The 24,573-nt window shown below is 38.6% G+C and overlaps 1 protein-coding gene and 1 long non-coding RNA gene across 2 annotated transcripts in view; one reads left to right on the forward strand and one right to left on the reverse strand.

Annotated features, from left to right (window-relative positions):
- Positions 1-296: 296 nt before the first annotated feature.
- LOC109035046 (UDP-glycosyltransferase UGT5) lies at positions 297-8,507 on the reverse strand. Its single transcript, XM_019048515.2, has 6 exons — positions 7,959-8,507; positions 6,683-6,879; positions 4,692-5,166; positions 3,841-4,072; positions 2,505-2,727; positions 297-640 (listed from the first exon to the last, which is right to left on the reverse strand). The coding sequence occupies exons 1-6, from the start codon at positions 8,133-8,135 to the stop codon at positions 361-363; spliced, it is 1,584 nt and encodes a 527-aa protein (XP_018904060.2). The 5' UTR covers positions 8,136-8,507; the 3' UTR covers positions 297-360.
- A 7,013-nt stretch (positions 8,508-15,520) lies between these two features.
- LOC140224735 (uncharacterized) overlaps positions 15,521-24,573 on the forward strand; it is a 54,156-nt gene continuing 45,103 nt past the window's right edge. The window contains exon 1 of the long non-coding RNA XR_011899990.1: positions 15,521-15,821. This is a non-coding gene — a long non-coding RNA (uncharacterized lncRNA). The remainder of the gene's footprint in view (positions 15,822-24,573) is intronic.

The raw sequence follows: 24,573 nt of genomic DNA on the forward strand, positions 1-24,573 counted from the left end.
ACATCCTGCAAGTACATCGCAGCGCGCACGTATACCTGTAGCGGCTCAACCATCCAAGATACGGCCAAGCGGTCGATATTTTCGTTCTGAAAGGCCGCAATTCGAGGATTTCCTCTGGGAAATGAATATACTCTAGCCCATTTACTCATTTTTACACTTGCGCCCTTTGGGGGCTTGAGAGACCCCTACATTTTTTTTAAAATTTTTTTTCAAAACGATTTCTTATTTTTTGGGGTTGCATCACGTTTTGAAAAAACTGCCCTTGAAAATTTCTCAATTTTGAAAAATAAGGGACATCCTAACATGTGTATTTTAATTTTCAGTTAATTAAAAATCTTAAGCCAACGTTTAACACTCAAATCAAGAATGTTTAACCTTCCCTTTTTTGATCGTTGAATACGAAATGAGAAACTTAAAAGCTGAGTAAACTAAGAACATCACAGATAAACCTAAGACTAAAAGGAAAGAGATGATGTCGAGGCAGAAATACTGAAATAGGCTCGAGTCAGCAATCGAGGGCCTCAGATGCGACGCTCCTCCATGTCGGGCTACGTGCTCCACCCAGAAAACGGCTTTATCCACAGCTTCAGAGGTAAAATCGTGCGAGAGGGTAGAAAGTCTCTGCATGTTCCTCATGTAGCTTTAGGAAATAGTGGGGAAAATGAAAAAAAATTAGAACATCCCTTGAAATTGTCGGAGTTTAGGACAGCTAATGGAGAATTCGCACGCAAATTTTTTATTGCTCCCATCTGAAAGTGATTAAAGAGCTGATTTCACAGTATTTTTTATAATTTTTTTCTGATATGGGATTTAGTATAACAATATATTTAAAAGTGAGAAAATGCACCGCCTAGTGACGTCATCTGGCGGCATTTCCCATCTAAAAATATGTATCCTAGCAGACTAGATCATTTTTTCATATCTCCATCAATTATTGTTCAATTTATGAACAAACAGTATCCTTGTGTTCAGTTCACTAAAAGTTCCCACCTTAAGAGAAATTCATCAAGTTTCAGACACCTGCAAAGCAAATTCTCCATTACTTAGTTATTGAACATTGTATGGCAAAATAAGACGAGCAAGTTACATGGTTTCGACAGCAATTTATGGAGTTGACATAAGTGACTAACTCATATCGGCGGTGAAAGTCCGCGACCACATATCTCCATTTTTGTTTTTTATTTTTTTATTTATTTTTTTGTTTCTTTTTTCTTTTTTCCAAAATGGTTTTTTGATTTGGACACATTTAATTTGAGCAAACTCAACCTTAACTTTTCTCAAACTTCAAAAATATGAGACACCTCATGCAACGCGCATTAATGTCGGCGCAGAGATACAACTATTCGTGCTTGGTGGATGTCCGTGTTGCATCTGCAAAATTGAAGGCGCTATGGCGTGAGGCATGAACTTTCATGCTCCTCTCCATATTGTTAATGAGGTGTTGCTCAGATTCGGAAGGAAATTTAAAAAACGAGGCCCGAATACGTCTCTCCTATTTTCGGCTGTGCATTGTCAATGCGGTTACAAAACAATACAAACGGAACCAGTACAACACGGCAACAGAACAAGGAAAAAGACGCGCTTTGATAACGGCGCAGAGATACGACTTTTAATACTCGATGGATGTCCGTGTTGCATCTCCAAAATTGAAGGCGCGTTGGCGTGAGGCGTAACTTCGCAATAACGCTCCGTTCCAACTGTCATCCATTTTTCTCACGTTTGATTTCATTTGCTTTAAAGCATCTGTTTTTCCTTTATTTATTTACTGGTCCTCATGCCCCTTTGGTCGCTAAAGGCTACACCGCCCAACCCCAATAGCCCGTCGTCTTTGGCTTTCATTTTAATTAGGTATTAGTTTTTCCACCGGCTATTTTTTTGCGTATTTAACTTAGCACTGACTGAGAATGACATTCCCAAAATGTTCATGTAGTTTCACCGTATGAATTTACGCCGACAGCAAACATCTGAAATAAAAATTGTTGGTTTGTTGGGTAGCCAGTACTGTGCGTTAAAATAAAATGTCAACTTACATTAACTTGAAATTGAAGAATTTATCAGTCGAAGCTTATCGACCTCAGCCATCGCCAGGACTTACCAAAAAAAAACACACTTTGAGACGATACATGATTAATTTTGATTAATATCAGTTCATACACAAACGTTCATACATACAAATATGATGTAAATGTTTGTGAACAACATATGTATTGACAAACATTGACATCATATGTATGAACGTTTGTATGAACTGATATTGATCAAAATTAATCATGTATTGTCTCAAAGTGTATTTTTTTTGCTGTAAGTCCTGACGATGGCTGAGGGGGAAAAGCTTCGACCGATAAATTCTTCAATTTCAAGTTAATGTGAGTTAACATTTTATTTTAACCCATATCACTGGCTACCCAACAAACAAACAATTACACAAAGTGCTACTACCATAATGTTGAATATCAACACTTTCAATAATGAAATAAAAAAGTAACTCAGTCCGTTAGACATACCTCTCATCATACAATACAGTTTCGATAGTAGATTTGATCTTGGTAAAGGAGTGAATGTCTTGCGGGGACAACCTCCCTCCGATTTTCGCATCAAGTGTTTTCGCCGCCATGAGTTCCTGATCTATGAACCACGGAATAGTTACTGTTGGAACCCCAAAATGTACTGCCTCTTGAAAGCTCTGGAGTCCTCCTTGAGTGATGAATAATTTTACCTTTGGATGCGCTGTTCATGAACAATAAAACATACAAAATATTTAACAACTTGACTCGGTCACATCTAAGTTAATGAACAATGCAGCGATTTTATGATATACCTACCACCCCACCCATCATCATCGACTTTTTGTAACTTGCCACTCTTCTCAGTTGGACTTGAAAAAGGAAGGGAATCGCTGCCAAATATGCAATGTGTGAAATGGGATGCTTAAAATCTTTCGAACTTGTTAGAGTCCACCGAGTATCCAAGTTACCAATTTCGGCTAATTTAGTTCGCCATTAGTTGGGATTTCTCAATGCCCAAGTAGCACAGATTACAATAAGTAGCAATTACGTAGTCAAAATATTGCAATTCCACTGAGTGTTGTGTATGTTGCCTAGCTCTTATTTGAAGGAGCCCTATTTATTGAAACTTATTGCAATAAGAATGAAATAAGTTGCAATTTTTCATTGCATTGTATATTGCCTATCTTTCTGACACGTTGAGCATGGAGCTCATTTTGCTGATTGTTCAAAATCGGCATAAGTCGACTAAATGATGTAAAAATATTGCAATTCAATGGTAAAAAATTACAATTTTATTAAAATCAAAATGTAATTTCATTCTAATATTTTTGTTGCACTGTGCTGTGCTACTTAGGTGTCATGTCCTTGTTTTCTCTCAGAAAAGAGAGAATAATTTTTGTAACCATCTCATGCGGCATATCTTATTTATAGTATTAAGTCATAAGAGCACCGCTTAACGCACAACGCTTAAGGCGCGAAGCGCTTCAGGAGGTTGGATCGCGAAGCAGTCAGTGGGCTTAGTCCCCCTGTCACTTGACAGAGTTACAAGCATTTTGCATGTGAAAGGTTTTCTTTGCCAGTAGAAAAACACATTCAGATTTTCTTTTTCTTTTTTTGTAGATTAATGGTAACTTACTAGATGTAAAATCAGAATTGGTAATCCATCACAGAAAAAATGCTCATAAATTCTTCATTTTTCCTCCTCTTATGAAATTATAGATGCTCGGCTTGCATTCAAGAGAACCGTGATCTTCATTCTTCTATTATCATCATCACATTTAGATATTGTAGTTAGTATATGTAGATGCAAAATAAAGTCCAATAATGTGCTTACCAAGTACGCTGCTTTGAGGCATCCACTTTTGAGTAAAAATATTATCCGATTGTCCAGGAATTTTTTGATCTGATTCCCATTTCCATAAAACTCGGTATCCAGCAGGTAAACCTCGGAAAAATTCCAAGAAGTTTTCAAGCGCGTCTGGCGCCAGAGATTTGCTTTTCATATTACTTCCAAGACTAAAGTAAATGACTCCTCTCTTCGCTCCGTCTAACCAATTTTGTAAAACCTAAAGAAAATTATCTGCATCATACGTAGAGCCAACTTTTTGAACACGACTGAGTGAATCGTATTGTTGAGGTCTTGCCGTAAAAATGTCACAGTAAAGTCAAAATTAACGGTAAGTATCAAACATGGAGAAATTACGTAAAAGGCGAGATTTTTACCGAAATATTTTTTCGTGACCTCTATTAAAAATCGAACACGAAAAAAATTGATTAAAAATAATTTGTACTATCGAGAGAAATATGAATCAAACTCACAGAAAAAGGAACTATGCGCAAGTGGAAAGATAGGGTGTGCTCGTAGAAGCCGGATAAGAAACAATGTAAAAGTGGTTATAGTTCCTTTTGAGAAAATAGAAAAGCGGGATTTGACATTAAATCCAAAGGAACTGAGCGCTAACTCGTGAGCCATGGGCATATGAAAAGAGCCATGTGGACAGGGCTCATGAGTCAAAGAGTCCCGCCACCCATCTCCCCGTCGTGGCTCCTTGTACCTTGCAGCTGACGTCACTGGCGCTTTTAAAGCCCCATTCATTCTCATGGCCCAAGCACTAACGTGCACAACCCATCATTCCACTTGCACTTAGTACTATTCAGCTTAAATACGTCCAGTTGTATATTTACCGTCGGTAGTTTACCCGGCGCTCCTACATGGAGCGGCCCAACTTCTACAACATTCGGACCAATAAGTCTTGGATAGTAGTACAGCGAGTTAGACGTGATGAGAGTAAGACCGATTCTTTCCCACGGCGACTCATCCACAAACGTCGCGTTGAGACCGTAAACATCCGTCAAGAACCTCCTGGCAGCGGTCCCAATATTTTTCTTAACGCCGGACACAATGAAAGTATGAGAGAACCAATTTTCGAGCTTCTGCCATAAGTTCATTTTATCCGTGTAGTGGCCAAAGACGGACGGTAGAAACGATAGATGGACTGGGCTGCCCAAGGCGTCCTCTGCCAGCCAATCCATAGCGTAAGATGAAATGCTGACGATGGGCGCATCCCCGGCTAGTAGACGAGCAATTGGAACTAGATAAGGAGCTAATATCGATTGGATCATCACCACGTCGAACTTTATCCCCTCCTGCTCGACGCGCCTGGAACCAAAAATTGATTAAATGGCTCATTGAACCTTGCATTTTTTATTTGATATTCTGGAAGTTCAAGGTAAATGGATTGCATTTTGCAAAAAGGAACCACTAGCATTGCAATGATGCTAAGATTGTGCAACTTCATCTTTTGCAATAACATTGTGGAAATCGTGAAAAACTATGAAATTTAGATGGTAATTTGTGTCTTAAATTTACAGTTTTTAGCGAGTAAAAAAGAAACTATTAATGGATAATCGGGTTTTTCCTCCAAGACAAAAGAAGTTGCACAATCTTAGCAACATTGCAATGCTAGTGGTTCCTTTTTGCAAAATGCAATCCAAATAGATGATTCAATGGTTTACTACGTATTTGTTGAGCCAAAACCCCCGGGGAAAGGCTGCGATAGGATTGCGCGAATGCCCCCTCTCTCTTACCCTTTTGGAGATTCATAGGATTGCGCGAATTTTTCTGGTACTGAAAAGTCACATGTTTGCGCGAATATTCAATATTCAACGAGAAAGCGTTAATCTGGCAACCTTGGTAGTTGGTGGTATGATAACTATATCGCGGAAGACTGTTCATTCCCTCCTCACTTACGTATGTCTCTCTTCGACGGCTAGCCCTCTCAGCACGAATGGCCCAGAGAGCTTTCACAGACATTTAAAAAATGAACTAGGCGCATGTGGCCGCCAACCACTAGAAAAAACTACACGTTCAAAATCGTAAAGCAACCATGTTTAAGTTTTTTAAGAGGTGAATGGATTCCAAACCCGACAGGCACACCCGAAAGAAAGCGTATATTTATCTATTGCAGCGTTATGCACCACTTTCGTGTTTTATTTTTAATAAATGTTTTTAGAAAGCTGCACACCGGTTTTTTGAAAAATTTCCGTGAATTCACGTAAATGATCTCCAATAAAATTATCGACACGATATTTTCGTTCGTTCTATTTTCTTTAAATTTAACCAAAAAAAAAAAAAAAAAAATCATCCAAGTTTCTGGATCGTTACAATAAGGACAAATATTTTCCCTTTAATAATGGTAAAAACTGGAGCAGAACGTCAAGAATGATGACACGCAGTCCGACAGCATTCCTACAGTCTTGTAGGCGTTAATGTGCGTTTCACGCCAACTGACCGACTGCACTGCGATTGGTGCAATGCGAGAAGTATTCATGCAGTCTTGTAGGCGCTGATGTGCGTGTCACGCCGGCCGCACTGTATGGCGCTATGCGTGAAGTATTCCTAAAGTCTTGCAGGCACTAATATACGTGTAATGCCGGCCGCACTGTGTTTGAGGCGATTATTCGAACTCGCTTTAGAATAATCGCGACATCGAATAATAGGGCTTAAAAGGCGTATGTTATGTTTCGACGGTGTATGAGCATTCCGACGTTGCCTCGTTTCTCCCGATTAAATATTTTTTCCAAGAAAAGTTAGGAAAGTTCTTTATACCCACGACCATTATTCAATCTTATCACCTCATTTATCATTAGAAGGTCCTATGAAATGGTATTCTTACCGCTTAAACTGAAGGAATTGTTCACTGGTCAGGTGGGATTCTGCTATTTTTGGTCCTATACCGAAGATTGAAGAATACAAGTTCCATTTTGAAATTTGTCTCTGCACGCTTATGTGACCATCTTCTTCTTTATCCTTGAAAAAATCGTACAAAAACGAAAGATCCACGAAAGTGTAGTTCGCATTCTGCTCCAAATCCTGCACCATAGGAAATGAGTATTTTTCATGAATCAGTAAAACAAATCATGGGCTACATGCAATATAAATTTTTCCAGATGCACCTATTGCACGCCATAATTTGCCGATCTCAACATGGAACGTTTTTTCAGGGCTCAGCGAGATTTCTGAACTGCATTTCATTCCCTTTAAAGATGTTCTTTTTACTGACTGAGGCCTGTTTTAAATTATGGTTTTCGGCATGTATATGACCTGATCATCCGCATGCGCAAGTTAAAGCTCCTGTCTGAAAATTATCTTACTTCATTACTCAGTCAAATTAAAAGTTAAGAAACTGTATAAAGCTTCGTCTATAGAAACGATTGATTTTATTTTTAAAATGTATTGAGCATATGTACTTGTGCGCATTATACATGTTTACCAATACATACGATTATCACAATAAGCACGTAAAAAATACAGCAATGAAATACAAAACATGCAGAATATTCCAATTGAATGTGTAGATAAGCGCTTCATTAATAAATATATATCAAATTAATTAGTTTGATTTTGCAACTATATTACAAATTATGGGAATTACACACAGTCTCACATAGGTTTATGTATAGGACTTAAGAATTTCTTCAAAATTTTGTTCCGATCATAAGTGTAACAAGTTGTGTTGGGAAACCAAATTATACGAAAAAAGTGGTCATTTTTAAACTCTAAATTGAATCTGTTTCTGTTAGATGGCCGTTAGTCCAGAAAATCATAAGCCCTGACTTCCGCTGATTTCGCAGTACGCTATGTCTCATGAATTTTTCGACTTACAACCGTTTAACAGAAACGATTCAATTATTGAGGTTCGAGCTGCTTAGGAAAAAATAGTACGGAAGAGCCTGCTTAGAATTAGTGCCAGATCGTCTTGTGAAATTTTATACTCTGAGTAAAAAAAATTTCATCCAAATTATTTGAATGATGATATTAAAAAAATGAAAAAATGGAGTATTACGGACATGAAATGCGGACTGAAAGAGGTGACTATCATACAATTACGAATTCGAAGCAGTATTCTACATGATACACCATAGGTAAGGAAAGAATGAGTACAGACTTACCGAAGCCTTATTGGGACTAACGACAAAAAGCCTGTGTCCTTTTTTAACCAGATTCTCTGTCAAAGTCAAAATCGGTCGCTGATGGCTAAAAGATGGCACTGGAGATAGGATCAAAACGTTAAAAGCATTTGCGCCGCAACACAAGATCACAATGTAGAAAAAATATCGGATGGACATCTCTAGTCCTACGAAAAGCGTTTTATACTCACGCACCCACTATACTTTTTCTGCTACAACTCTTGGCACAAAATTTTGATGGTATCAATCCAAAATAAGAATCACAATTATTTGTCTTGGATTTTTGTGTCTTAAAAAGAAAGAAAATGCTACCTAGAAACTGAAATGTTGAGAAAAAAGAGCTATCGAAATTGTAATTTGAAAAGAGTTATATTGATGGATTGGAAGGGATGCAGCTCACACAAGTTTTCACACATTAAATTGATTCACATTTCTCGAAGCATAAAATTGATATTGAAATTTAGAATTCACGGATGGGGGGGCATTGAACGTCCAAATGAGAGCTCTCTGATATTCGTGCAATTATTATCAGTAGACCTGCAATTATGTATCACGAGCAAAGTTGTTTGAACTTAAAGCCTTGATCCTTCATATCACACTCTGTAATCGATTTGTGTTGAGACTACTCAGTTTCGACTGACGAAAGTCTCTCAGCCTTGAGTATTAACTTTGCGTACTAAAATTTGGAGGTTGATACTTGAAAATGGCTTGATCGCTTACACACCCATACTTTACCTAATCTGAAACTCCTAGAGCGTAAAGCTGTTTCGTCAAGTATATAGAAAATGACAAGGGGATATGAATTAACCCCCTTCTTCGTAAACTACATTATTGATAGCTTCATTTGATCGAAAGAAATAAAAATTCAAACACTCACAAAATTATTAATGGAGATTTCACTAACTTTACTAACTCGATTTTTCCAAAAATGAGAATAGAAAAAACTCGATTCAATTGAAGTTATAACGTCACCTTCCGGCAAAAGTATCACAAGCGCTATGTTTCAAAATTTCCGTCGCCATTTTCTTTTTTATCAGAGAATTTTTTCGACGAAGCTGTCCGAAAATTTCACTAAATTTTCTTTGTGCTGCCGATAAAAGTCGGTGGATTTTCAAACAGATCCAATCAACAATTTCTCCGTACAAAACAAAATAGCGGCGGAAATTTTGCAACGTCACATGATGCTTTTGATACCTTGGCCGGAAGGTGACGATATAACATCAATTGAATCGAGTTATTAATAAGCAAAATAAAGAGATAAATAGAACTACTCTAACTTCTATTGTATTATAAAGATAAAAATTGCTAAATTCTTTAGTTAGAAAAGATGGTAGATAAATTGGACTGCATTTTGCAATTTGGATCTATAAATTCTGGCTCATCTGAAAAAACACTTATGCGCTTAAGGAAACTAATGGCAACTACGTTGTTTTTAAAGCGGGCCAGAATTTATAGGTCCAAGTTGTAAAACGCAGTCCAATTTACAAACAAGTAGTAGAAGAATTTAAACACCAAAATCCGGAAGCGCTCAAAAATAAAATCACGAGAACAGGAAATCAATTAAGTCTAAAATTATAAAAAAAAAAAAAAAAAAAAAAAAAAAAAAAAAAAAAACTATGCGGATCATAAATTTCAAAAAGTCTACAAATCACTAGATTTAAGGAAGTTAAAGTCCTATAAATACAAAAATGCCAGATTAACTAGACTTTCCTAGGACTTAACTAGACATAACTAGATTAAAATGCGCCTTAATCTGAAACAAGCAGTGAACTCCAACACAATGTGTTGATAAGGCGCGTCATTAACTCGCACATATCAACCCCTTTAGTTTTCATTTACAGAGATTTCAAAAAAGGCAAGCAGCACAACAAGAGAATTCACGATCCAACAGTGCAAGGTCAACGACGCACCTTGACGAGACCGTGTATTGTGAATCTAGAAAGCTATTCGAACAAATTTAAGTTTTTTTATCTGCCTCAAGCAAAATCTTATCAGATTCTTGAAGAAAAGTGCTACGGAAAAATTTAAGCGAAGAAAGGAAAAATTCTGTCGAACTCCTAAAAGATAAAGTCGATTTAAAGGTATTTTGGGGCTAAAATACCCAAATCACCGGTATTATAAATCCCGTTATATTATTGAAAAGAGATTTACTCGATATAAATGCAATTGTATTAAATATGTCTTGATTTTTTTATTTTAAACGTCTTTTCATGCAAAGAAGCTTAACCATGTCCATGCTTTATTCATTCATGAATTGAAAGTAAGCAATCCACATCCCGAAAATCTACCGATTTGCCGTGAAAAATTGCAGAAACTTGATATACCAGGTCGATGTACCCACTCTTTGAATTTACCAATCGATTTAGTGAGTGCACGTATGTGAAAGTCAAAATGCTATAGTCATTTTGGGTGCATTCATTTTTCATGAAACAATTGTAAGTAATTCCAATCCCGAAAAACCATACATTTTCCGTATAAAATCGAAAAAATCAAAATATGTCGACTCCCTGACGTGAAAATTAAATTCTACGTGTGAAAATACTTATGTATCGATATGCTGAACAGAATGCCCGCCTCTCCTCGTAATTTAGAAACCGTTCCTATACTCATCTCAAAATTTTTCTCAGAGCTTTGTGTTATTATCAGCTTCCATTTAAACCCCGGTTTGATGGCCGAATCGGCTGCCCAAAAAGCAAGCCATTTTTGAAGGGCTCTATGAGAAATTCGTGATATTATCAGCTCTCAGGAAATCACCCCATGGGTAAAATTGCTGGTATAAATTTTCGAGAGCTTAAAATAATCGTATTCAAGAAACTAAGGCATTAAACTATGGAGTCAATTTCGTTTTAATAATGTAACGGGATTTACTTGTCTTCAGGTCAAAACTCATACAAGGAAGCCCCTTGCAAGAGGCTAATTTTTTGTAATTTCACTCAATTTTTTCTCCTTTTTATAATTGAATTGCTTGTCACATTCTGAGGTCAATCATATTAAATTGTAATTTATACATTTCTTTTTTTCCCCCTTCATTTTATTTTTTGTTTGGAGAAGTTTTGTTGATTTCTTCGGATTTCGAATACTGTAACTTCTCTTCTATTTGGCCGATTTTTATGAATGAGACCTCTTTTAATTCGCGTTTCAACGGAGAGTAAGGAAAAAATTGCTAAAAACTCGCGAAACAATTTTTTTTGAAAATTGGGCGAATCCTAGCGTGACGGTGAAATGGTTAATGAAGCGTAAGTAATTGGGCGAGGGGCTGAGGATCCCGGCCTAGCTTGGCGACCATCATTAGCTATTGTTCGTCGAGACGCCGACGCAGTGATTAGGAGCGTGGGGAAGAGAGGGGTAAGTGGATTCCTGTATGAGCCACGTTTAGCTAATGGTCTAATGAGTCTCGAGGCTCATCACAGATTTCACTTACACAGATTGCACTGTATTTCTTAGTTTTAATAAGAAATAAAATATAATTCTGTAAAATTAGTAAATAAATACCAAGACAATTATTCAGGATGTCCAAGACTGACTGAAAACTTTTTATTAACCTCATATTTTTTTTTTTTTTTTTTTTTTTTTTTTTTTATTTATTGGTATTTTAACAACAATCTACAATATATGTATTCAGTTGACTTTGGATAGGACGCCTCACAATATGATCACTGGCATATTAAAACGGGTGGGGAGGAACTTAGCATTCTAAATTCTCCAGCAGATAGCGCTAGCGGTGGTTCACGAATGAAAAGCCATGACGGCGAGAGACGACCCTCCCTGCCGAGATGCGGCAAACGAGTTTCACCGAAAAACCTTCAAATTTCTGCACTAACCACAAACCGTTGCGAAGCTGCTTTAGAGGTTATAAACACAGTTTTGATAACAGAGATAAGGGCTGATATGCTGATAACACTAGTGAACTGCTAGGACGACGTAAGAATCCTAAAATTTCATGAAATAATTTAATTTTTCGAAGCAAGCTCAGTTCGGTACTAGAAATTCATATCCAAAGCTATTCAGTCGATCCAGGTTCTCTAATTTTCGTGTCACTTTCATAGTTCCATCGTCTAAAATTTAAAACGAGGAAAGTCTATGTAAAAGTTGTATCCCTATTTATCACATCGTGTTTCTTTTACAGCCGAACAGTATCAATCAATTTTTTGTTCTTTACTCTCAAACTGCATAGTACTTGAATTTATATCATGCTGTTTGATGAGTGGTTAAAAATTGAGGAGTTGAATCATCGGATTCTTCAGATAGAAACTTAAATCTTTTAATTGCATTTACAAAATACCTGTCACTTCAACTCAACAATCCTCAATGAATAAATTTTTGCTCATTCTTGTTTCTCGGTAGGAGTTTGTCACTGGAGGTTCGCCTTCTTGGGCCCTAAGTAATATTCACGATCTATATGTTTTGATGAGAGACATTTTTTATGAGCCAAAGATTCAACCAGCAATTCTTGATATTGATTCACCGACAACTCACTCAGTAATCATCAGTACAGGATTCAGCCACCCTCAATTAAATATGAGAGGTCATATTGATGCTGCAAGCATAGAATAATAACTAGCATTTATTATTCTATGCTGCAAGTGTGTTCACAAGTTTTTGACTTTAATACATCATAATTGTATACAAAAATGTTGAATTTTCTTCCCTGCGTTAAAGCAAATAATCTTGGATACTGTAAGCCAAACTTTATCTCGCCCAGAAATTTCTTTACAGCCAAAAATTGTTTTACTATCCACAATTTTCTCTTCGGGAGGAAAATGAGTTTCATCCAATTAGTAAACTCTGACTCGTCCCCAGTGATTGTAAAAATTTGGGAACTAAACGTATAATCTCGTGAATAACACCAATGACACATTTTCCCTCTGTGTATGGGCATCATTGAAAAAAGCTTACGTAATATATCATTTTATTTCTTTGACCTCCCGTAAGAAAAGTGACACATAAGGCTTTAAATTTTTTATGATGCTGCTGATCAGTTTCCTACTGTTTCTGCAATTGGGGAAAAATTACAAATCAAATGAGATTTGACTTACTCTCAGAAAAAGATAAAAGCAGCGCATCTCTGCTTTTTTTGAATATGATCGACAGTCTCCCTTTGAAAGACGTCTAGGCATTCTTGACCAAATCAAGTCATCAAATGGCCAAGGCCAGAAGCTTTTTCTTCAAATAAAAATGACCCACAGGTATTTGATGGAATGACCATGAATATAGGTACAATTAAAAGTTTAGGTCCTTTTCTGCCGGACACAAGTGCACATGGACGAAGTATTTAGGTAACGTAGATGCACCAAACTTGAACCATATGTAATGTTACTTGGATGGGCCTCTGTAGGGTGCCCTTGCTCCAAGACGAAGGGGAAGAGGATGAAAACACGAAACACAAAAATATAAGGGATGAACTTTGTACTTCAACGTGAGAAAAGTGGAGGAGCCAGCCGAGGCCTGGCCTCCAAGAGGTACAATCGAACTCTATACGCTGCTGAACTGTAATAACTCTAAAACTAGACTAGTGTCCTGAAGAAATGATGAAGAGAAAGTCCTGATGGTTGAGGGTGACAAAGCCGGACTCCGCGCAGGGTGATCAGATAGAAAGTGCAATGTGCGGAATCCGGTGATGTGACGAAAGAAGAGGAAGAATGCGGATAGGTAGGTATATCGATAGGTAAGGAAAGAATGAACAGGAGTATGAGATAGGGCAGGAACACAACACATAGGAAAGAGATTCAAAGTCTTATTCCTCCATAATAATGAGGACCAAGTTTGAGGATTTTTTGCAACGTTCAAAATATTTTGACAGAGAAAAATTTAAGGCTCTTGTTTAATGCCAAACTACTCCAAAGTCATATTTTCCTTAATGCACCTTTAACCTTGATAAAGATCGCAAGGATCGAAAAGCTTCAGCTATAATCTAATAAATGTATCTCTCTTAACACCTTGGCGTTTTGTATTCACATGTTCCTACTATTAGTAACGCACTTTGTTGCATTTTTGTCAAAGTATTCGTTCAAATGATGATAATGCGATATTGCTCACAAATTTCTAGGAATTTAAGGCACATGAGTCAAAATTGAATCACAACATCAAGTCTAATGATATCGAGATCCTGTCAGCAGTTCAGCATCAATATTGCTTGATCAATTAAGTATTTGCTGGTTGCAAATCCAGTTTGCTTATTAGGAAAGCATCGGTATTTGCTGCTCTTAATTCAAACTTTATCAGGTATTGAGCGACATGTATGAAATGGTAAGAAAAGTGGAACTAATCTGGCCATCATAACCAGGGCCAAATCATGATATTTGGATAACATTGCAAAATGTAAAGTATGTAATAGTAGTGTAACAGAAGACTTAAAGGAAGGAGATGTCAATGACAGTGAGTGAGTGAGATCTATCAGCGTTCATTACATGGCAAGGGTACTATGATCTTGCTGGCTAAGATTCACATTCATACACTGATACTTCTTGCATCCTTGGAAGCATTCTGTTTTGACACAAACAGAAGCTTCACAAAAATTCAAATGACGTAGCTCATGTAGATAAAGAAAGAAGAAACAATATGTAGAATGTACAATGATTTACATTACAAAAATACAATAGTAGTGATAAGAGGAAATCAATTTCAAAAGCGCGGTGTTTAGTTAGTTTTTTTTTTAGTTTTTACTTTTTGCCCTATAACGGTGCTTTGGCCTTAGTGCATAGGCACAAACAGCCACTAACAAGATAAATGGTCAGTAGATAGCTAGACGTTACGATAGTTTGTAGTTGAGAGGTGACACTCCGTGGTGTACGTTGCTTGTCGTTTGCCGCATCTCAGCAGGAAGCAAAAACCGACGGCGAGCGATAAAAATATTATTATCAGCTGACACTGACATTGTTGTCAGATGAACAGCTCTATCAGAGCACGGGTACCAACTTTTGAAAAGTATAACAGAGGTGTGGAGATCTGTCAAAGCAACGTTTTGAACAAAACGGAGGAGTTAAATTCTCATTCCGAGAGTGCCGACCTGCTCAGCCATCCTCGAATCAGTTCGCTTGATTCTGCTTATATATGCATATTTTAAATCAGCGCGTCGTACTCTTAGGCTTTTTTTAAGAAAACCAAGTAACGTAGACTCTTGGTATTCACTGCACATAAACTAGAGAGCCCCAGAATGAGAAACAACTTTAAATCATAATTATTGACGGATAAATAAACTTTTTACACGCTTTGGAAAATCTCAGAAGTTCGCGGTAGTCACTTTTCGGTAAGGAACTAAGGGACTCGGTTATTGTATCGAGCAGGGTTCGAAACGATCGCAAAGGCGGTATACTACGTATACGCGCCAAAAGTCTTTGGTCTTACCAACGGCAGGGGACGCCATTCCCTCCTAATCCATAATGAGTCTTTCTAACAAGCTGTACAGGATGTCAATAATGATATATGAATGGCGCTAAGCGAGAGGTCGGCTCCGATGGCTTCGCGCCCTCTGATTGGTGGAAATCGGGGGACCCCCGCGAGTATCGCGTCGTGCAGTCTGCCGGGCGCCGGTACCTCTCAGTTTGTGAGCGTCGCTCGTTCAAGTCGTAGTCCACCGCCTCTCGTCACGTTGTGAGGTTATACGCGTGTTTACGTCAGTATTTGTTCTCCTCTTTTAAAAAGTTTCGATCGAATTGAAAATGTCGTGCGTTTATGGAGTTTCGTTTTAAATTGATATAAACGCGAAAGCAGTGAAAATTAACCGCGTTTTATACCTTGTTTCGGGTATCTATTGTTGGAACGAATTTTTACCTCTCGATTTTTGGAAAAAAATAATACGGTGAGCTATTGGACGGAGTGCTCTGTTTGCACCGGGATCTCTAGCCTGTGAGTTTTATCCTTTAGTTAAAGTTACTAGATTAAAGTCGCTTAAAATAGTACACTGCTAGTATCTGTGGTCACGATAAGTTGCGATTTGATATGGGGGAAGGTATCGCAATTTTATGGACGTCGAGTTATTGCAATATTAACAGATAAAAAATTGCGATAAAGTGCGGTTTCATCGCATAAATTTGCAATACAATTGGGATTTTATCGATGGCGATTTATTGCAATATTACCGAACAAAAAATCGTGGTAAATTCAGATAAGATTTCGATTTCTATCGGAAGCAATTTCATAGAGATAGAATTGCCACAATATTGAGGATAATTGCTGAGATGTTGATTATCATGTCGGGTTTCCGTTAGAAAATGCTACTTGAGACTGCAAGGACCATTCGAAGAAGATGCATATGTCCATCTTGTGTTGCCAAGGTCATGTGCATTTTTGCCGTTCTTTTACGCTAATAAAAATTCACTTGACCCCGCACAGAATTTTTAGGATAATAATCTTATAGAAGGGAAGGTTGTAGAAGGCAAACATGTAAAAATTCAAAGTATCGATCGACAAAGAAAAACATTGAAAGCGGCACATTCTGAAAAACAACAAATGCATATGTCTTCTTTTTATGGATGGTCCTTCATATGAAGTAAATGCTGAGGAAGTGCATGTCATCTATCTGTATGAAAATTTTGGAGCAGAATTGAGGGGCTTGGAAGATGAGGTGCATAAGTGCAGTTTTTGAAACATTGATGTATTTAATGCTTTCAATGAAAACTAGTCTCAAAATATATTTTGTTAAAATTCAGTACTAAAATCCATATTTGACCCATCAAAAAGCGGGTTTGAACTTCCTCTCCGCCCTAAGACTCTATGTGACTTTAAAACTTTCGGTTAAAACGTTGAGTCAGTGTAAGCTTCCTTATTTCATATTTCAACAAAGATATCTATTATTTAACGAAGATCGGCTGCAATGGACCACTAGACAAGGTACGAATTTAAGCAATCTGATACATGTTTCTTAACCAAAATTTCACGTAGAACACGATTCACGCTACGAAAATTACCGAAATCAACTTCTAACGAAGATATTAACGTTTTTATTTCGCACTGATTACGAGGAATTTGAACTGCCCGCTCACAAGAAACTCAAAGCTCTACGTGAATCAAATCGCGCACTACGACGGTTTCAGCAAGCTTCTCAATCGAGCAATGTTCATTTTCCACCATGTGTTGTTCAAACTATTGGTAATTTGCTATAGCTGAGCCAAAGTGTCAAGATTAAAGTTGAAGATTTTTACATCGCAGAGACTGTCATGATAAACATTTAGCGCGCGATGTGAATCACGTAGAGCATTGAGTTTTCATGAGCGGGTGGTTTGAATTCACGCATCAAGAATCATTAAATATCTTCGTCAGGAGTTGATTTTGGTAATTTTCGTTGTGCGTATCGTGTTCTACGTGAAATTTTGATTGAGAAACATGTATCAGAATGCTGAAATTCGTACCTTGTCTAGTGGTCCATTCTGTAAATATAATTTTCACATCAAATTAGATATTCTTATTTCACACTTTTTCATGACTTTTCGTTTTTCGTTGTAGGTTTCCTGATCTGTCACTCTCAATCAGTAAAGTGGACTATTTCTATCAAACGTAACTATGTGCATTATGACGTGAGCCCTATGCACATATTCGTATTGGTCTCAGGTCTCATGTCGTAATGCACATAGTTCCGTTTCATAGAAATACGTCCAATTGGGCCTCTCACTACGTGAAAAAGTCCCCAGAGCTTCCTCAAAAGCTTCTTTGAGCAGGTTTTGAATTTCCACCCTTCAGTTGCTCATTTTTCGACAAAAATATGTCTGTTTCGGGTTTTTATCACTGCACAAAAAAACTTATTGGATCTAGAGTCCAGACTCTTGAAAACATTGACAAGAAAAAATACTCCTGATTCAATCAGATTTTTGCTTAAATCAAGAACCAAGCCTCTTAATTTGAGCAGATTTCCTTTTGATTTAAGCAAAAATCTGATTGAATCAGGAGTATTTTTTCTTGTCAATGTTTTCAAGAGTCTGGACTCTAGATCCAATGTGTTTTTTTTTCCAGTGCATCGTATTTAGCAAAAAGGAAACAGCGCGACTACTGTATTTTCAAAATCGTAAAACTTTTCCTTCCCTTTTAAAAATATACTTTATAAATGTACAGTATTAAAATTCACACATTTGTTTTCCTTTAAAATTGACAATGTTTTGGTGGAAAGCCAAAGTTCTTTGCTGTATTGTGGGGGCTTTTAGATTTAGATAACTATTAAGAAGCAACATTTTTACAACACTGTAATCACGCTGGCTCCTGTTTGCTAAATGCGATCTATTTTTCTAACCCTCCTCCTTCTGCAGTTCCCACCATTCACGGAAAAAACAACTTAGCGTTGAGCTCTAACACTTAAGGTAAACGCTAACTGAAGCCAGTAAGACTGAGCCTCACAGCATTAGGGTAGCTATAGGGCTCACTCAGCACTCCTCTGCCGTGCTAAGGAAAAACGCCGTATGAACATTCGATTTTTGCCAAATTTCTCTTGATAAAACATGAATTTTTTAGGAAAGTTATGCATCTTTTTCCTTAAAATTTTCAGATATTTTAGATTAAATCTCGAACAAAATTGTCTGACAAATTTGAAGAAAAATATTCAAAATTTTCCCGATACATTTTTTCTTCATTGAAGGAAATATCGACGGTGAAACTACCAAACCACGTATCTCGTTTGCGGTGTTTAAAAATCTACGCTCACATTTTATTTTTTTGAAGTAGACCAAATCAATATCATTCCTTGAAATTTTCACGGAATTTTCTCCACACAAAGAGGAAAAATCACAGAAATTCTCAAGACTGGGTGTTAAGTAGTTTTTCATTTAAAAAATAAAGCACGACAGGAAGTCTGCGACGTCGCAAACCGAGATACGTGGTTTGGTAGTTTCACCGTCGATATGGCAACGTCTGACGGCTCATACGGCGTTCTTCCTTAGCATGGCCCCACTACTTTTAGTTGGCGCTATTTTATTTAAAGTTTTAGGGTTCAGCGCTAAGTTGTTTCTTACGTGTTACATGCTTGCACTGGAAAAAAAAACACATTGGATCTAGAGTCCAGACTCTTGAAAACGTTGACAAGAAAAAATACTCTTGATTCAATCGGATTTTTGCTTGAATCAAAACGAAATCCGCTTAAATTAAGAGGCTTGGTTCTTGATTTAAGCTAGATTCTGATTGAATCAAGAGTACTTTTTCTTGTCGATGTTTATAAGAGTCTGGACTCTAGATCCAATGTGGGTTTTTTTCCAGTGCGAGAAATTCTCAAGACGGGCACTCAAGAAATAGTGAAGCGTCGAGGGATATTAGATCGGAGGGTCACCGTTTTGAGGGAAAATTCAAAGCCTCTGATTGGTCCGCACGGTGTATGACGTCACGGCGAGCGTGGAACGGGACATGTGGCGGATGTTGTTCGGGGGAACTTGGGATGACGCTAGGGGCTGGGGGAGCCACGCCGCACAGTGGTTCGAGTCAATCAGAGAGGTCGGACATGAAATTTTCGACTTAAACTGCAAATTTTGATGTTTATTTCGTCAAATTTTAAATTTCGAGGGGTGTTTTTAGAAGACAATTTTATGGGGAAACCGATGAAACCACTTTTAGAACCTCAAAGTTTTGTGTAAACGGAGTTATAAGCGTTTAAAGTTTCCAAATGCTGTCCGACCTCTCCTATCGACTCGCTCCACCGTGCGCCGGGTCGAGCCGGGCCCATTTGCACGACAATTCGAGCGACTCGAACGAACCGTTCGTTGTGTCGAATCTTGGTCGAGCAACATGCATGCTGCATCGCTCTGCCGCCACATCAATTTGTTTCTCATCCCAGTTTTATTTCGCTTTGTCTTCTTCTTGCGCCTTCGCGTTGATTGCGATTAGAGTACCTACATGTGGGGAGAGTAGGGACCCGGTGGTAATTTTGGAGGTTAGGTCATGGAGCTATCAAGGGCAGACAACCTATGAACTCAAACAACCCAGAATGATTTATTATTACAGTTGCTACAATAAATTGTACGATTTGTCGTTTGTAAAGCACGTATTTGACTTAATTTTTTCATTTTACTCATTTTTGCGAAAGGACGCTCAGTTATGAACATTCTCAGCCACCTTTGTTCGAATTTCGAATCTGAAGATTAGCTGTGATATTTGTTGTGCTAGACGGTTTGCTGCCCTTTTGGGCCCCAAAAGCTCCATATTTCGATCTGTCTATACCCTCCCTATTTAAATTCTCTAGTTTGATCGCCTATATCTGTAATTTCCAAAGTGGATTCAAAGCATAAACTGAAAGGGTTCTTCATCAGATCCGAGTAATAACTATTCAAACTCAGCCACGGTGGGGTTGCATATTCGCATTTTTGAAGGCGTATTACATCTCATGTTTTTTATCAACGGCCCCCGCGTGTGATCTCGCGTACCTAAAGTTCCGAAGGGGAATTATTCTAAGTATAAACTTGGAAAGTCCCTCATCACATCCACAAGCGATAACTATTCAAACACAAGCACGGAGGGGTTGCATTCTCATTCTTTTGAAGGCGATTTTTGAATCTCGAATTTTTTTCTGTGCATTACAGGTACAAAGCTCTCGATCATATTGAAATAAAAGTTAATGTTTATCTATATTTGGACGACATTTTGCTCTAAAAACTGCTGATTGGACTGCGTATAGCAGGAAGGAACCAAGCCACATAAGCCATTGCAAAATTTAACCGGGCAGTTTAATTTTTACAAGAGATCGTCCGTGCGGATACCTATGAAAATTTTAAGGAATTTGCCTCGTACTATGGAGGAAATTTACTGAAATTGGTACAGGAATCCGCACAACCATTTGCATGGAAAAAATTAAGTTGAAAATAAAAATTGAATCAGTCTTTGGCAAAAGCTAATGTGGTTCGGTTCCTTTCTGCTGAAAGGCTGTCCATTTCTATCTCATTTGAGAAACGACTTTTATGCTGTTATGTGCTGGTTACTCGCTCAAATTCCCATCAATTCCCGATCGAATGGTGACTGGTGCGCACCATCTACCATCAAATTTCTGCGGCCTGCAAAAATTTGATGGTAGATGATGGAGCTGTGGGGCTCATCCTTCATCTGATTTCCACACAACCTTGCTTATTTCATGCTTATTTCATGCTTATTTCAATCAACACGCTGTTTTAATTAATTTTACCCATCAATCTAGATAACTCTCGACCGCCATCTTGGTCATAATTTTGATCGGAATTTGACGGAAATTTGAGCGTGTAACCAGGCCATTAGATTTTCTATGCAGAACGGTGCTATTACGGATGAGCCAAAAATTATAGTTCCCTATCGCAAAATGTAGTTCAATTGCAACCCTGCGCTCCATCCTCGTACGTAAGTGTGGGACAGTGCTCTACTGCTCTGTGTAGCGTGTAACCGTGCATTCCATGACCGAGTCGCGTCGCGCATCTGAGCACCAGCGTTGCCAAATCCAACATAAAAATGGACGATTTGGTTACCAATTCCCTAGACTTTAAGTCGAGTTTTTGTATGCTGACAACAGAGTGTGACGGCGACAGAGTTAGCTCGGTTGTGCAGTTTTCTCGCACGAAAAAGTACACCCCTGCTTTGTTTTCGGATCAAAGATCGCTTGAAGTAACTCCTTAGGTAATAAGTCTGCAATCAAAGGCAGTGCAAAGTGTCGCGGACCACCCGTCCCAGACTTTTTTATCGGTTGTTTTAGGTCGCCTGCAGTGGCGTGGCGTGCTTTGCGATATATCGATTGTTATTCCATTTAAACCTATGGAAAATGATCGATTATTAGGGTGTCCGCAGCGAACACCGTAATAATCGATTCTTTACCATAGGTTTAAATGACAGAACAATCGATACATTGCAATTCACGCCACGCTGCCACTGGTCGCGTGATGTCGGGGATTGCGGGGATGAATACTGCCGTGCTAGGCAAGAGCGCCGTGAATCCATCAAGATTTTCCCTCGTTTTTTCGATCTTAACACTTCATAAAATTAAATCTGTTTTAACCATCCCTAGTAAAAATTGGCGATAAGAGCTGCGTTACAAAATACCATAGGAATTCTTATAGCCGGCTAAAGAAGGCTACAGAAAATCATATAGCTGGCTGTAGAATGCGGAGAAAGTCATACGGCCGGGCTATACGAAGCGATAAAAAATTATGCAGCCGGGCTATAGTTCCTATCGCCGGGCTTTACACTTTATCGCCTGGCTGTTGCTTTTTCGCCATCGATTATAAAAGGCTATAAGAAATTGCGTAGAAATTTGCGTGCTTTGGAAATCATTAAGTTTGATACGGAACCACCTTAATATTTACAAAACACACATTATATTTTGCTTTAATACATATTTTTTTTCATCAATTAAAATGAGAATAATCCATACAGAGTGTGCAAACATTTCCAAGTCATGAGTTGAAAAACGCTGACTCCATGAGATTAAATATTAGAGCCTAACACAAAGCGGAGCGGCGACGCACTGGCGCCTACAAACCTAACAGGGATACTTCACGCATTGCGCAACGCGTGAAGTATCCCTGTTAGGTTTGTAGGCGCCAATGCGTGTTTCGCGCTGGCTGCCCGCCTGCCACGGCGCTTGAAGCAACTATTTCACACCAGAGGTATTGCACAGTATCATACGATACTGAAGGCGCTCTAATATATTAGTAATGGCAGGCAACCATCAAAGGTTTCCTCGCAAAATTAATAAGATACTACGGCCCAAAAAGAGAGCAGTATTCCAAAAACTCACTAAGTCCTAGCATCCGTAATTAGTAACGTTTAGCATAAACTTTATCGCCTGGCTGTTGCTTAATCGCCATCGGCTATAAAAGGCTATAAGAAATTGTGTAGCCGGCTATAGAAGCAATTGGAAATCTTACAGCCGGCTGTAGGTCTATGGTATTTTGGAACACAGATTCTAGTGCCAAATTTTATCAGGGATGCACCTCAAATTTTCAGGTTAAGTTCGTGATAGTATTTGCAAAAGAATTCTGTAAGAACATTGTCCAAAGGTACATAAGTTTTTTCGTCTATGATACATTGTTCCGAAAAAATGTAAAATGGTGTTTACGGTGTTCTTGCGTTGCACGCCAGAATAGGGAATCGATTTCAAGGCATCCAAATTTCATGGCCTCGGGACCCTCCCCTTCCCCAGCCTCCCTTGGGAGATATAGAGGGGTCACGATCCTACAAGAAGTGGAGTTTCTGACCGACCTGCGATTCAATTGCATTAAAATTGAAAAGCATGTAAAATACATTTTAAATTAACCGTTAAAAATCCAAAATCGGCTTACTCTAGGCCCGAAAATTATCCCATACAGCTAGCCGATTACTGAAATTTTTAGACAAAGCTGTAGACAAAGAAGACATAAGGATTATGGAGCGATCCTGTCGGTTGAAATGGGTGGTTCCTATAGACTAAGATGGACTACCGGGTCTCTGGTGGGTCGCCGTTCTATTACCAACGTCATTTGTCCATCACAACTACCCGCTTCCACCAATAGGATCCCACCATGTCCTTTTTTGTCTTCTTTGTCTATTGCTTTGTCTATCAATTTTAATATCAGCCAGCTGGAGGGGGAAGGAGGCAGTAATTTCTCCATTATTTCTCTTTGATCGCAAAATTGTCGTAGATTCTCCGAAAAAACGACCCAAAACAACCGAGAAAAAAGCCTGGCACGGGTGATCTGGGACACCCTGTACATCGCAAAAACCCCGCACCAGCCTCTTTGTTTAAAATTTACATTCGGCGGACAATCGTTCAAATAGGTGCGTCTCTGTTTTATAAACTCGATCCAAATTACGCATTCGCTAATCTCGCTATCCTCCTATTCCAAAGTCAGCCTCTCTCGATACCGGAAGGGAAACAATCCCTAGAAAGTCGAGCGATTGTCCCACAAGACGGTGCCACCCTAGCAGCTTTCGTTGCAGTTTTAAGTGGCGTGGCGTGCTTCGAGATATTTCGATATTTCCCCATTCGAAGCTATGGCAAAGAATCGATTATTAAGGTGTTCGTTGCGAACGCCCCGATAATCGATCCTTTCTCGCAGGTTTGAATGGCAGATCGATCGATAGATCGCAAAGTACGCCAACTGCACTGGTTTCAATGGCTCCGAAATCGACGTCGGCGACTGGAATTTCGCGCGCCCATTAAAACTAATCATCGGCTACCGACGCGCTTTTAACGAGAGGGGCCCATTAAAAACCGATCGCCGTCATCGCACCGGTTTATTACTTGCGGTTAAGACGTTGTTTAGTCGTAATGCACCAGCCCAACAGCCAAAAACCGCACATGTCTAACAGCAACTCCACGCACTTAGGCGGGTTTCGCCTCTCGTTCTGCAGCACCTGTGCCTCTCTGCTCAAACAAATTGTAAATTGAATCAGGATAATGCCCGTGCTGGTCAGTTGTTTCCGCTCCGTTTTCAATTTAGAAAAACCGAAAATCGCGTATCCTCCGCGAAAAATCCAGTCCTAAATGCGGTTTTTGCTTTACGTGGAGTTCACCCGTGCCGACAAATTGTAAATCGAGTCAGGACTGGTCAGTTGTTTTCGATTTAGGTTTAGTTACGGGCTGTGTGTTTCCACTGATGAGATTCACTGTTTACACCCCTGGTGTGGTCTCTTTAGTTTTCTAGTTACCTTGCGCGCGGAATGTTAATCGTTGCTTTTTTATTGGTATTCG

This window comes from Bemisia tabaci, chromosome 6 (genome assembly GCF_918797505.1).
Source record: "Bemisia tabaci chromosome 6, PGI_BMITA_v3".
Lineage (NCBI taxonomy): Eukaryota > Metazoa > Arthropoda > Insecta > Hemiptera > Aleyrodidae > Bemisia > Bemisia tabaci.

What these genes read in the sequence shown, in the direction of transcription:
- LOC109035046 (XM_019048515.2), bottom strand. Translation starts at nt 8,135, where the DNA reads ATGTCCATCCGATATTTTTTCTACATTGTGATCTTGTGTTGCGGCGCA. An exon ending in TTAGTCCCAATAAGGCTTCG is followed by an intron (nt 6,880 to 7,958) that starts GTAAGTCTGTAC and finishes CCTATGGTGCAG; the next exon opens with GATTTGGAGCAGAATGCGAA. An exon ending in ACTGTATTGTATGATGAGAG is followed by an intron (nt 641 to 2,504) that starts GTATGTCTAACG and finishes TATTTCCTAAAG; the next exon opens with CTACATGAGGAACATGCAGA.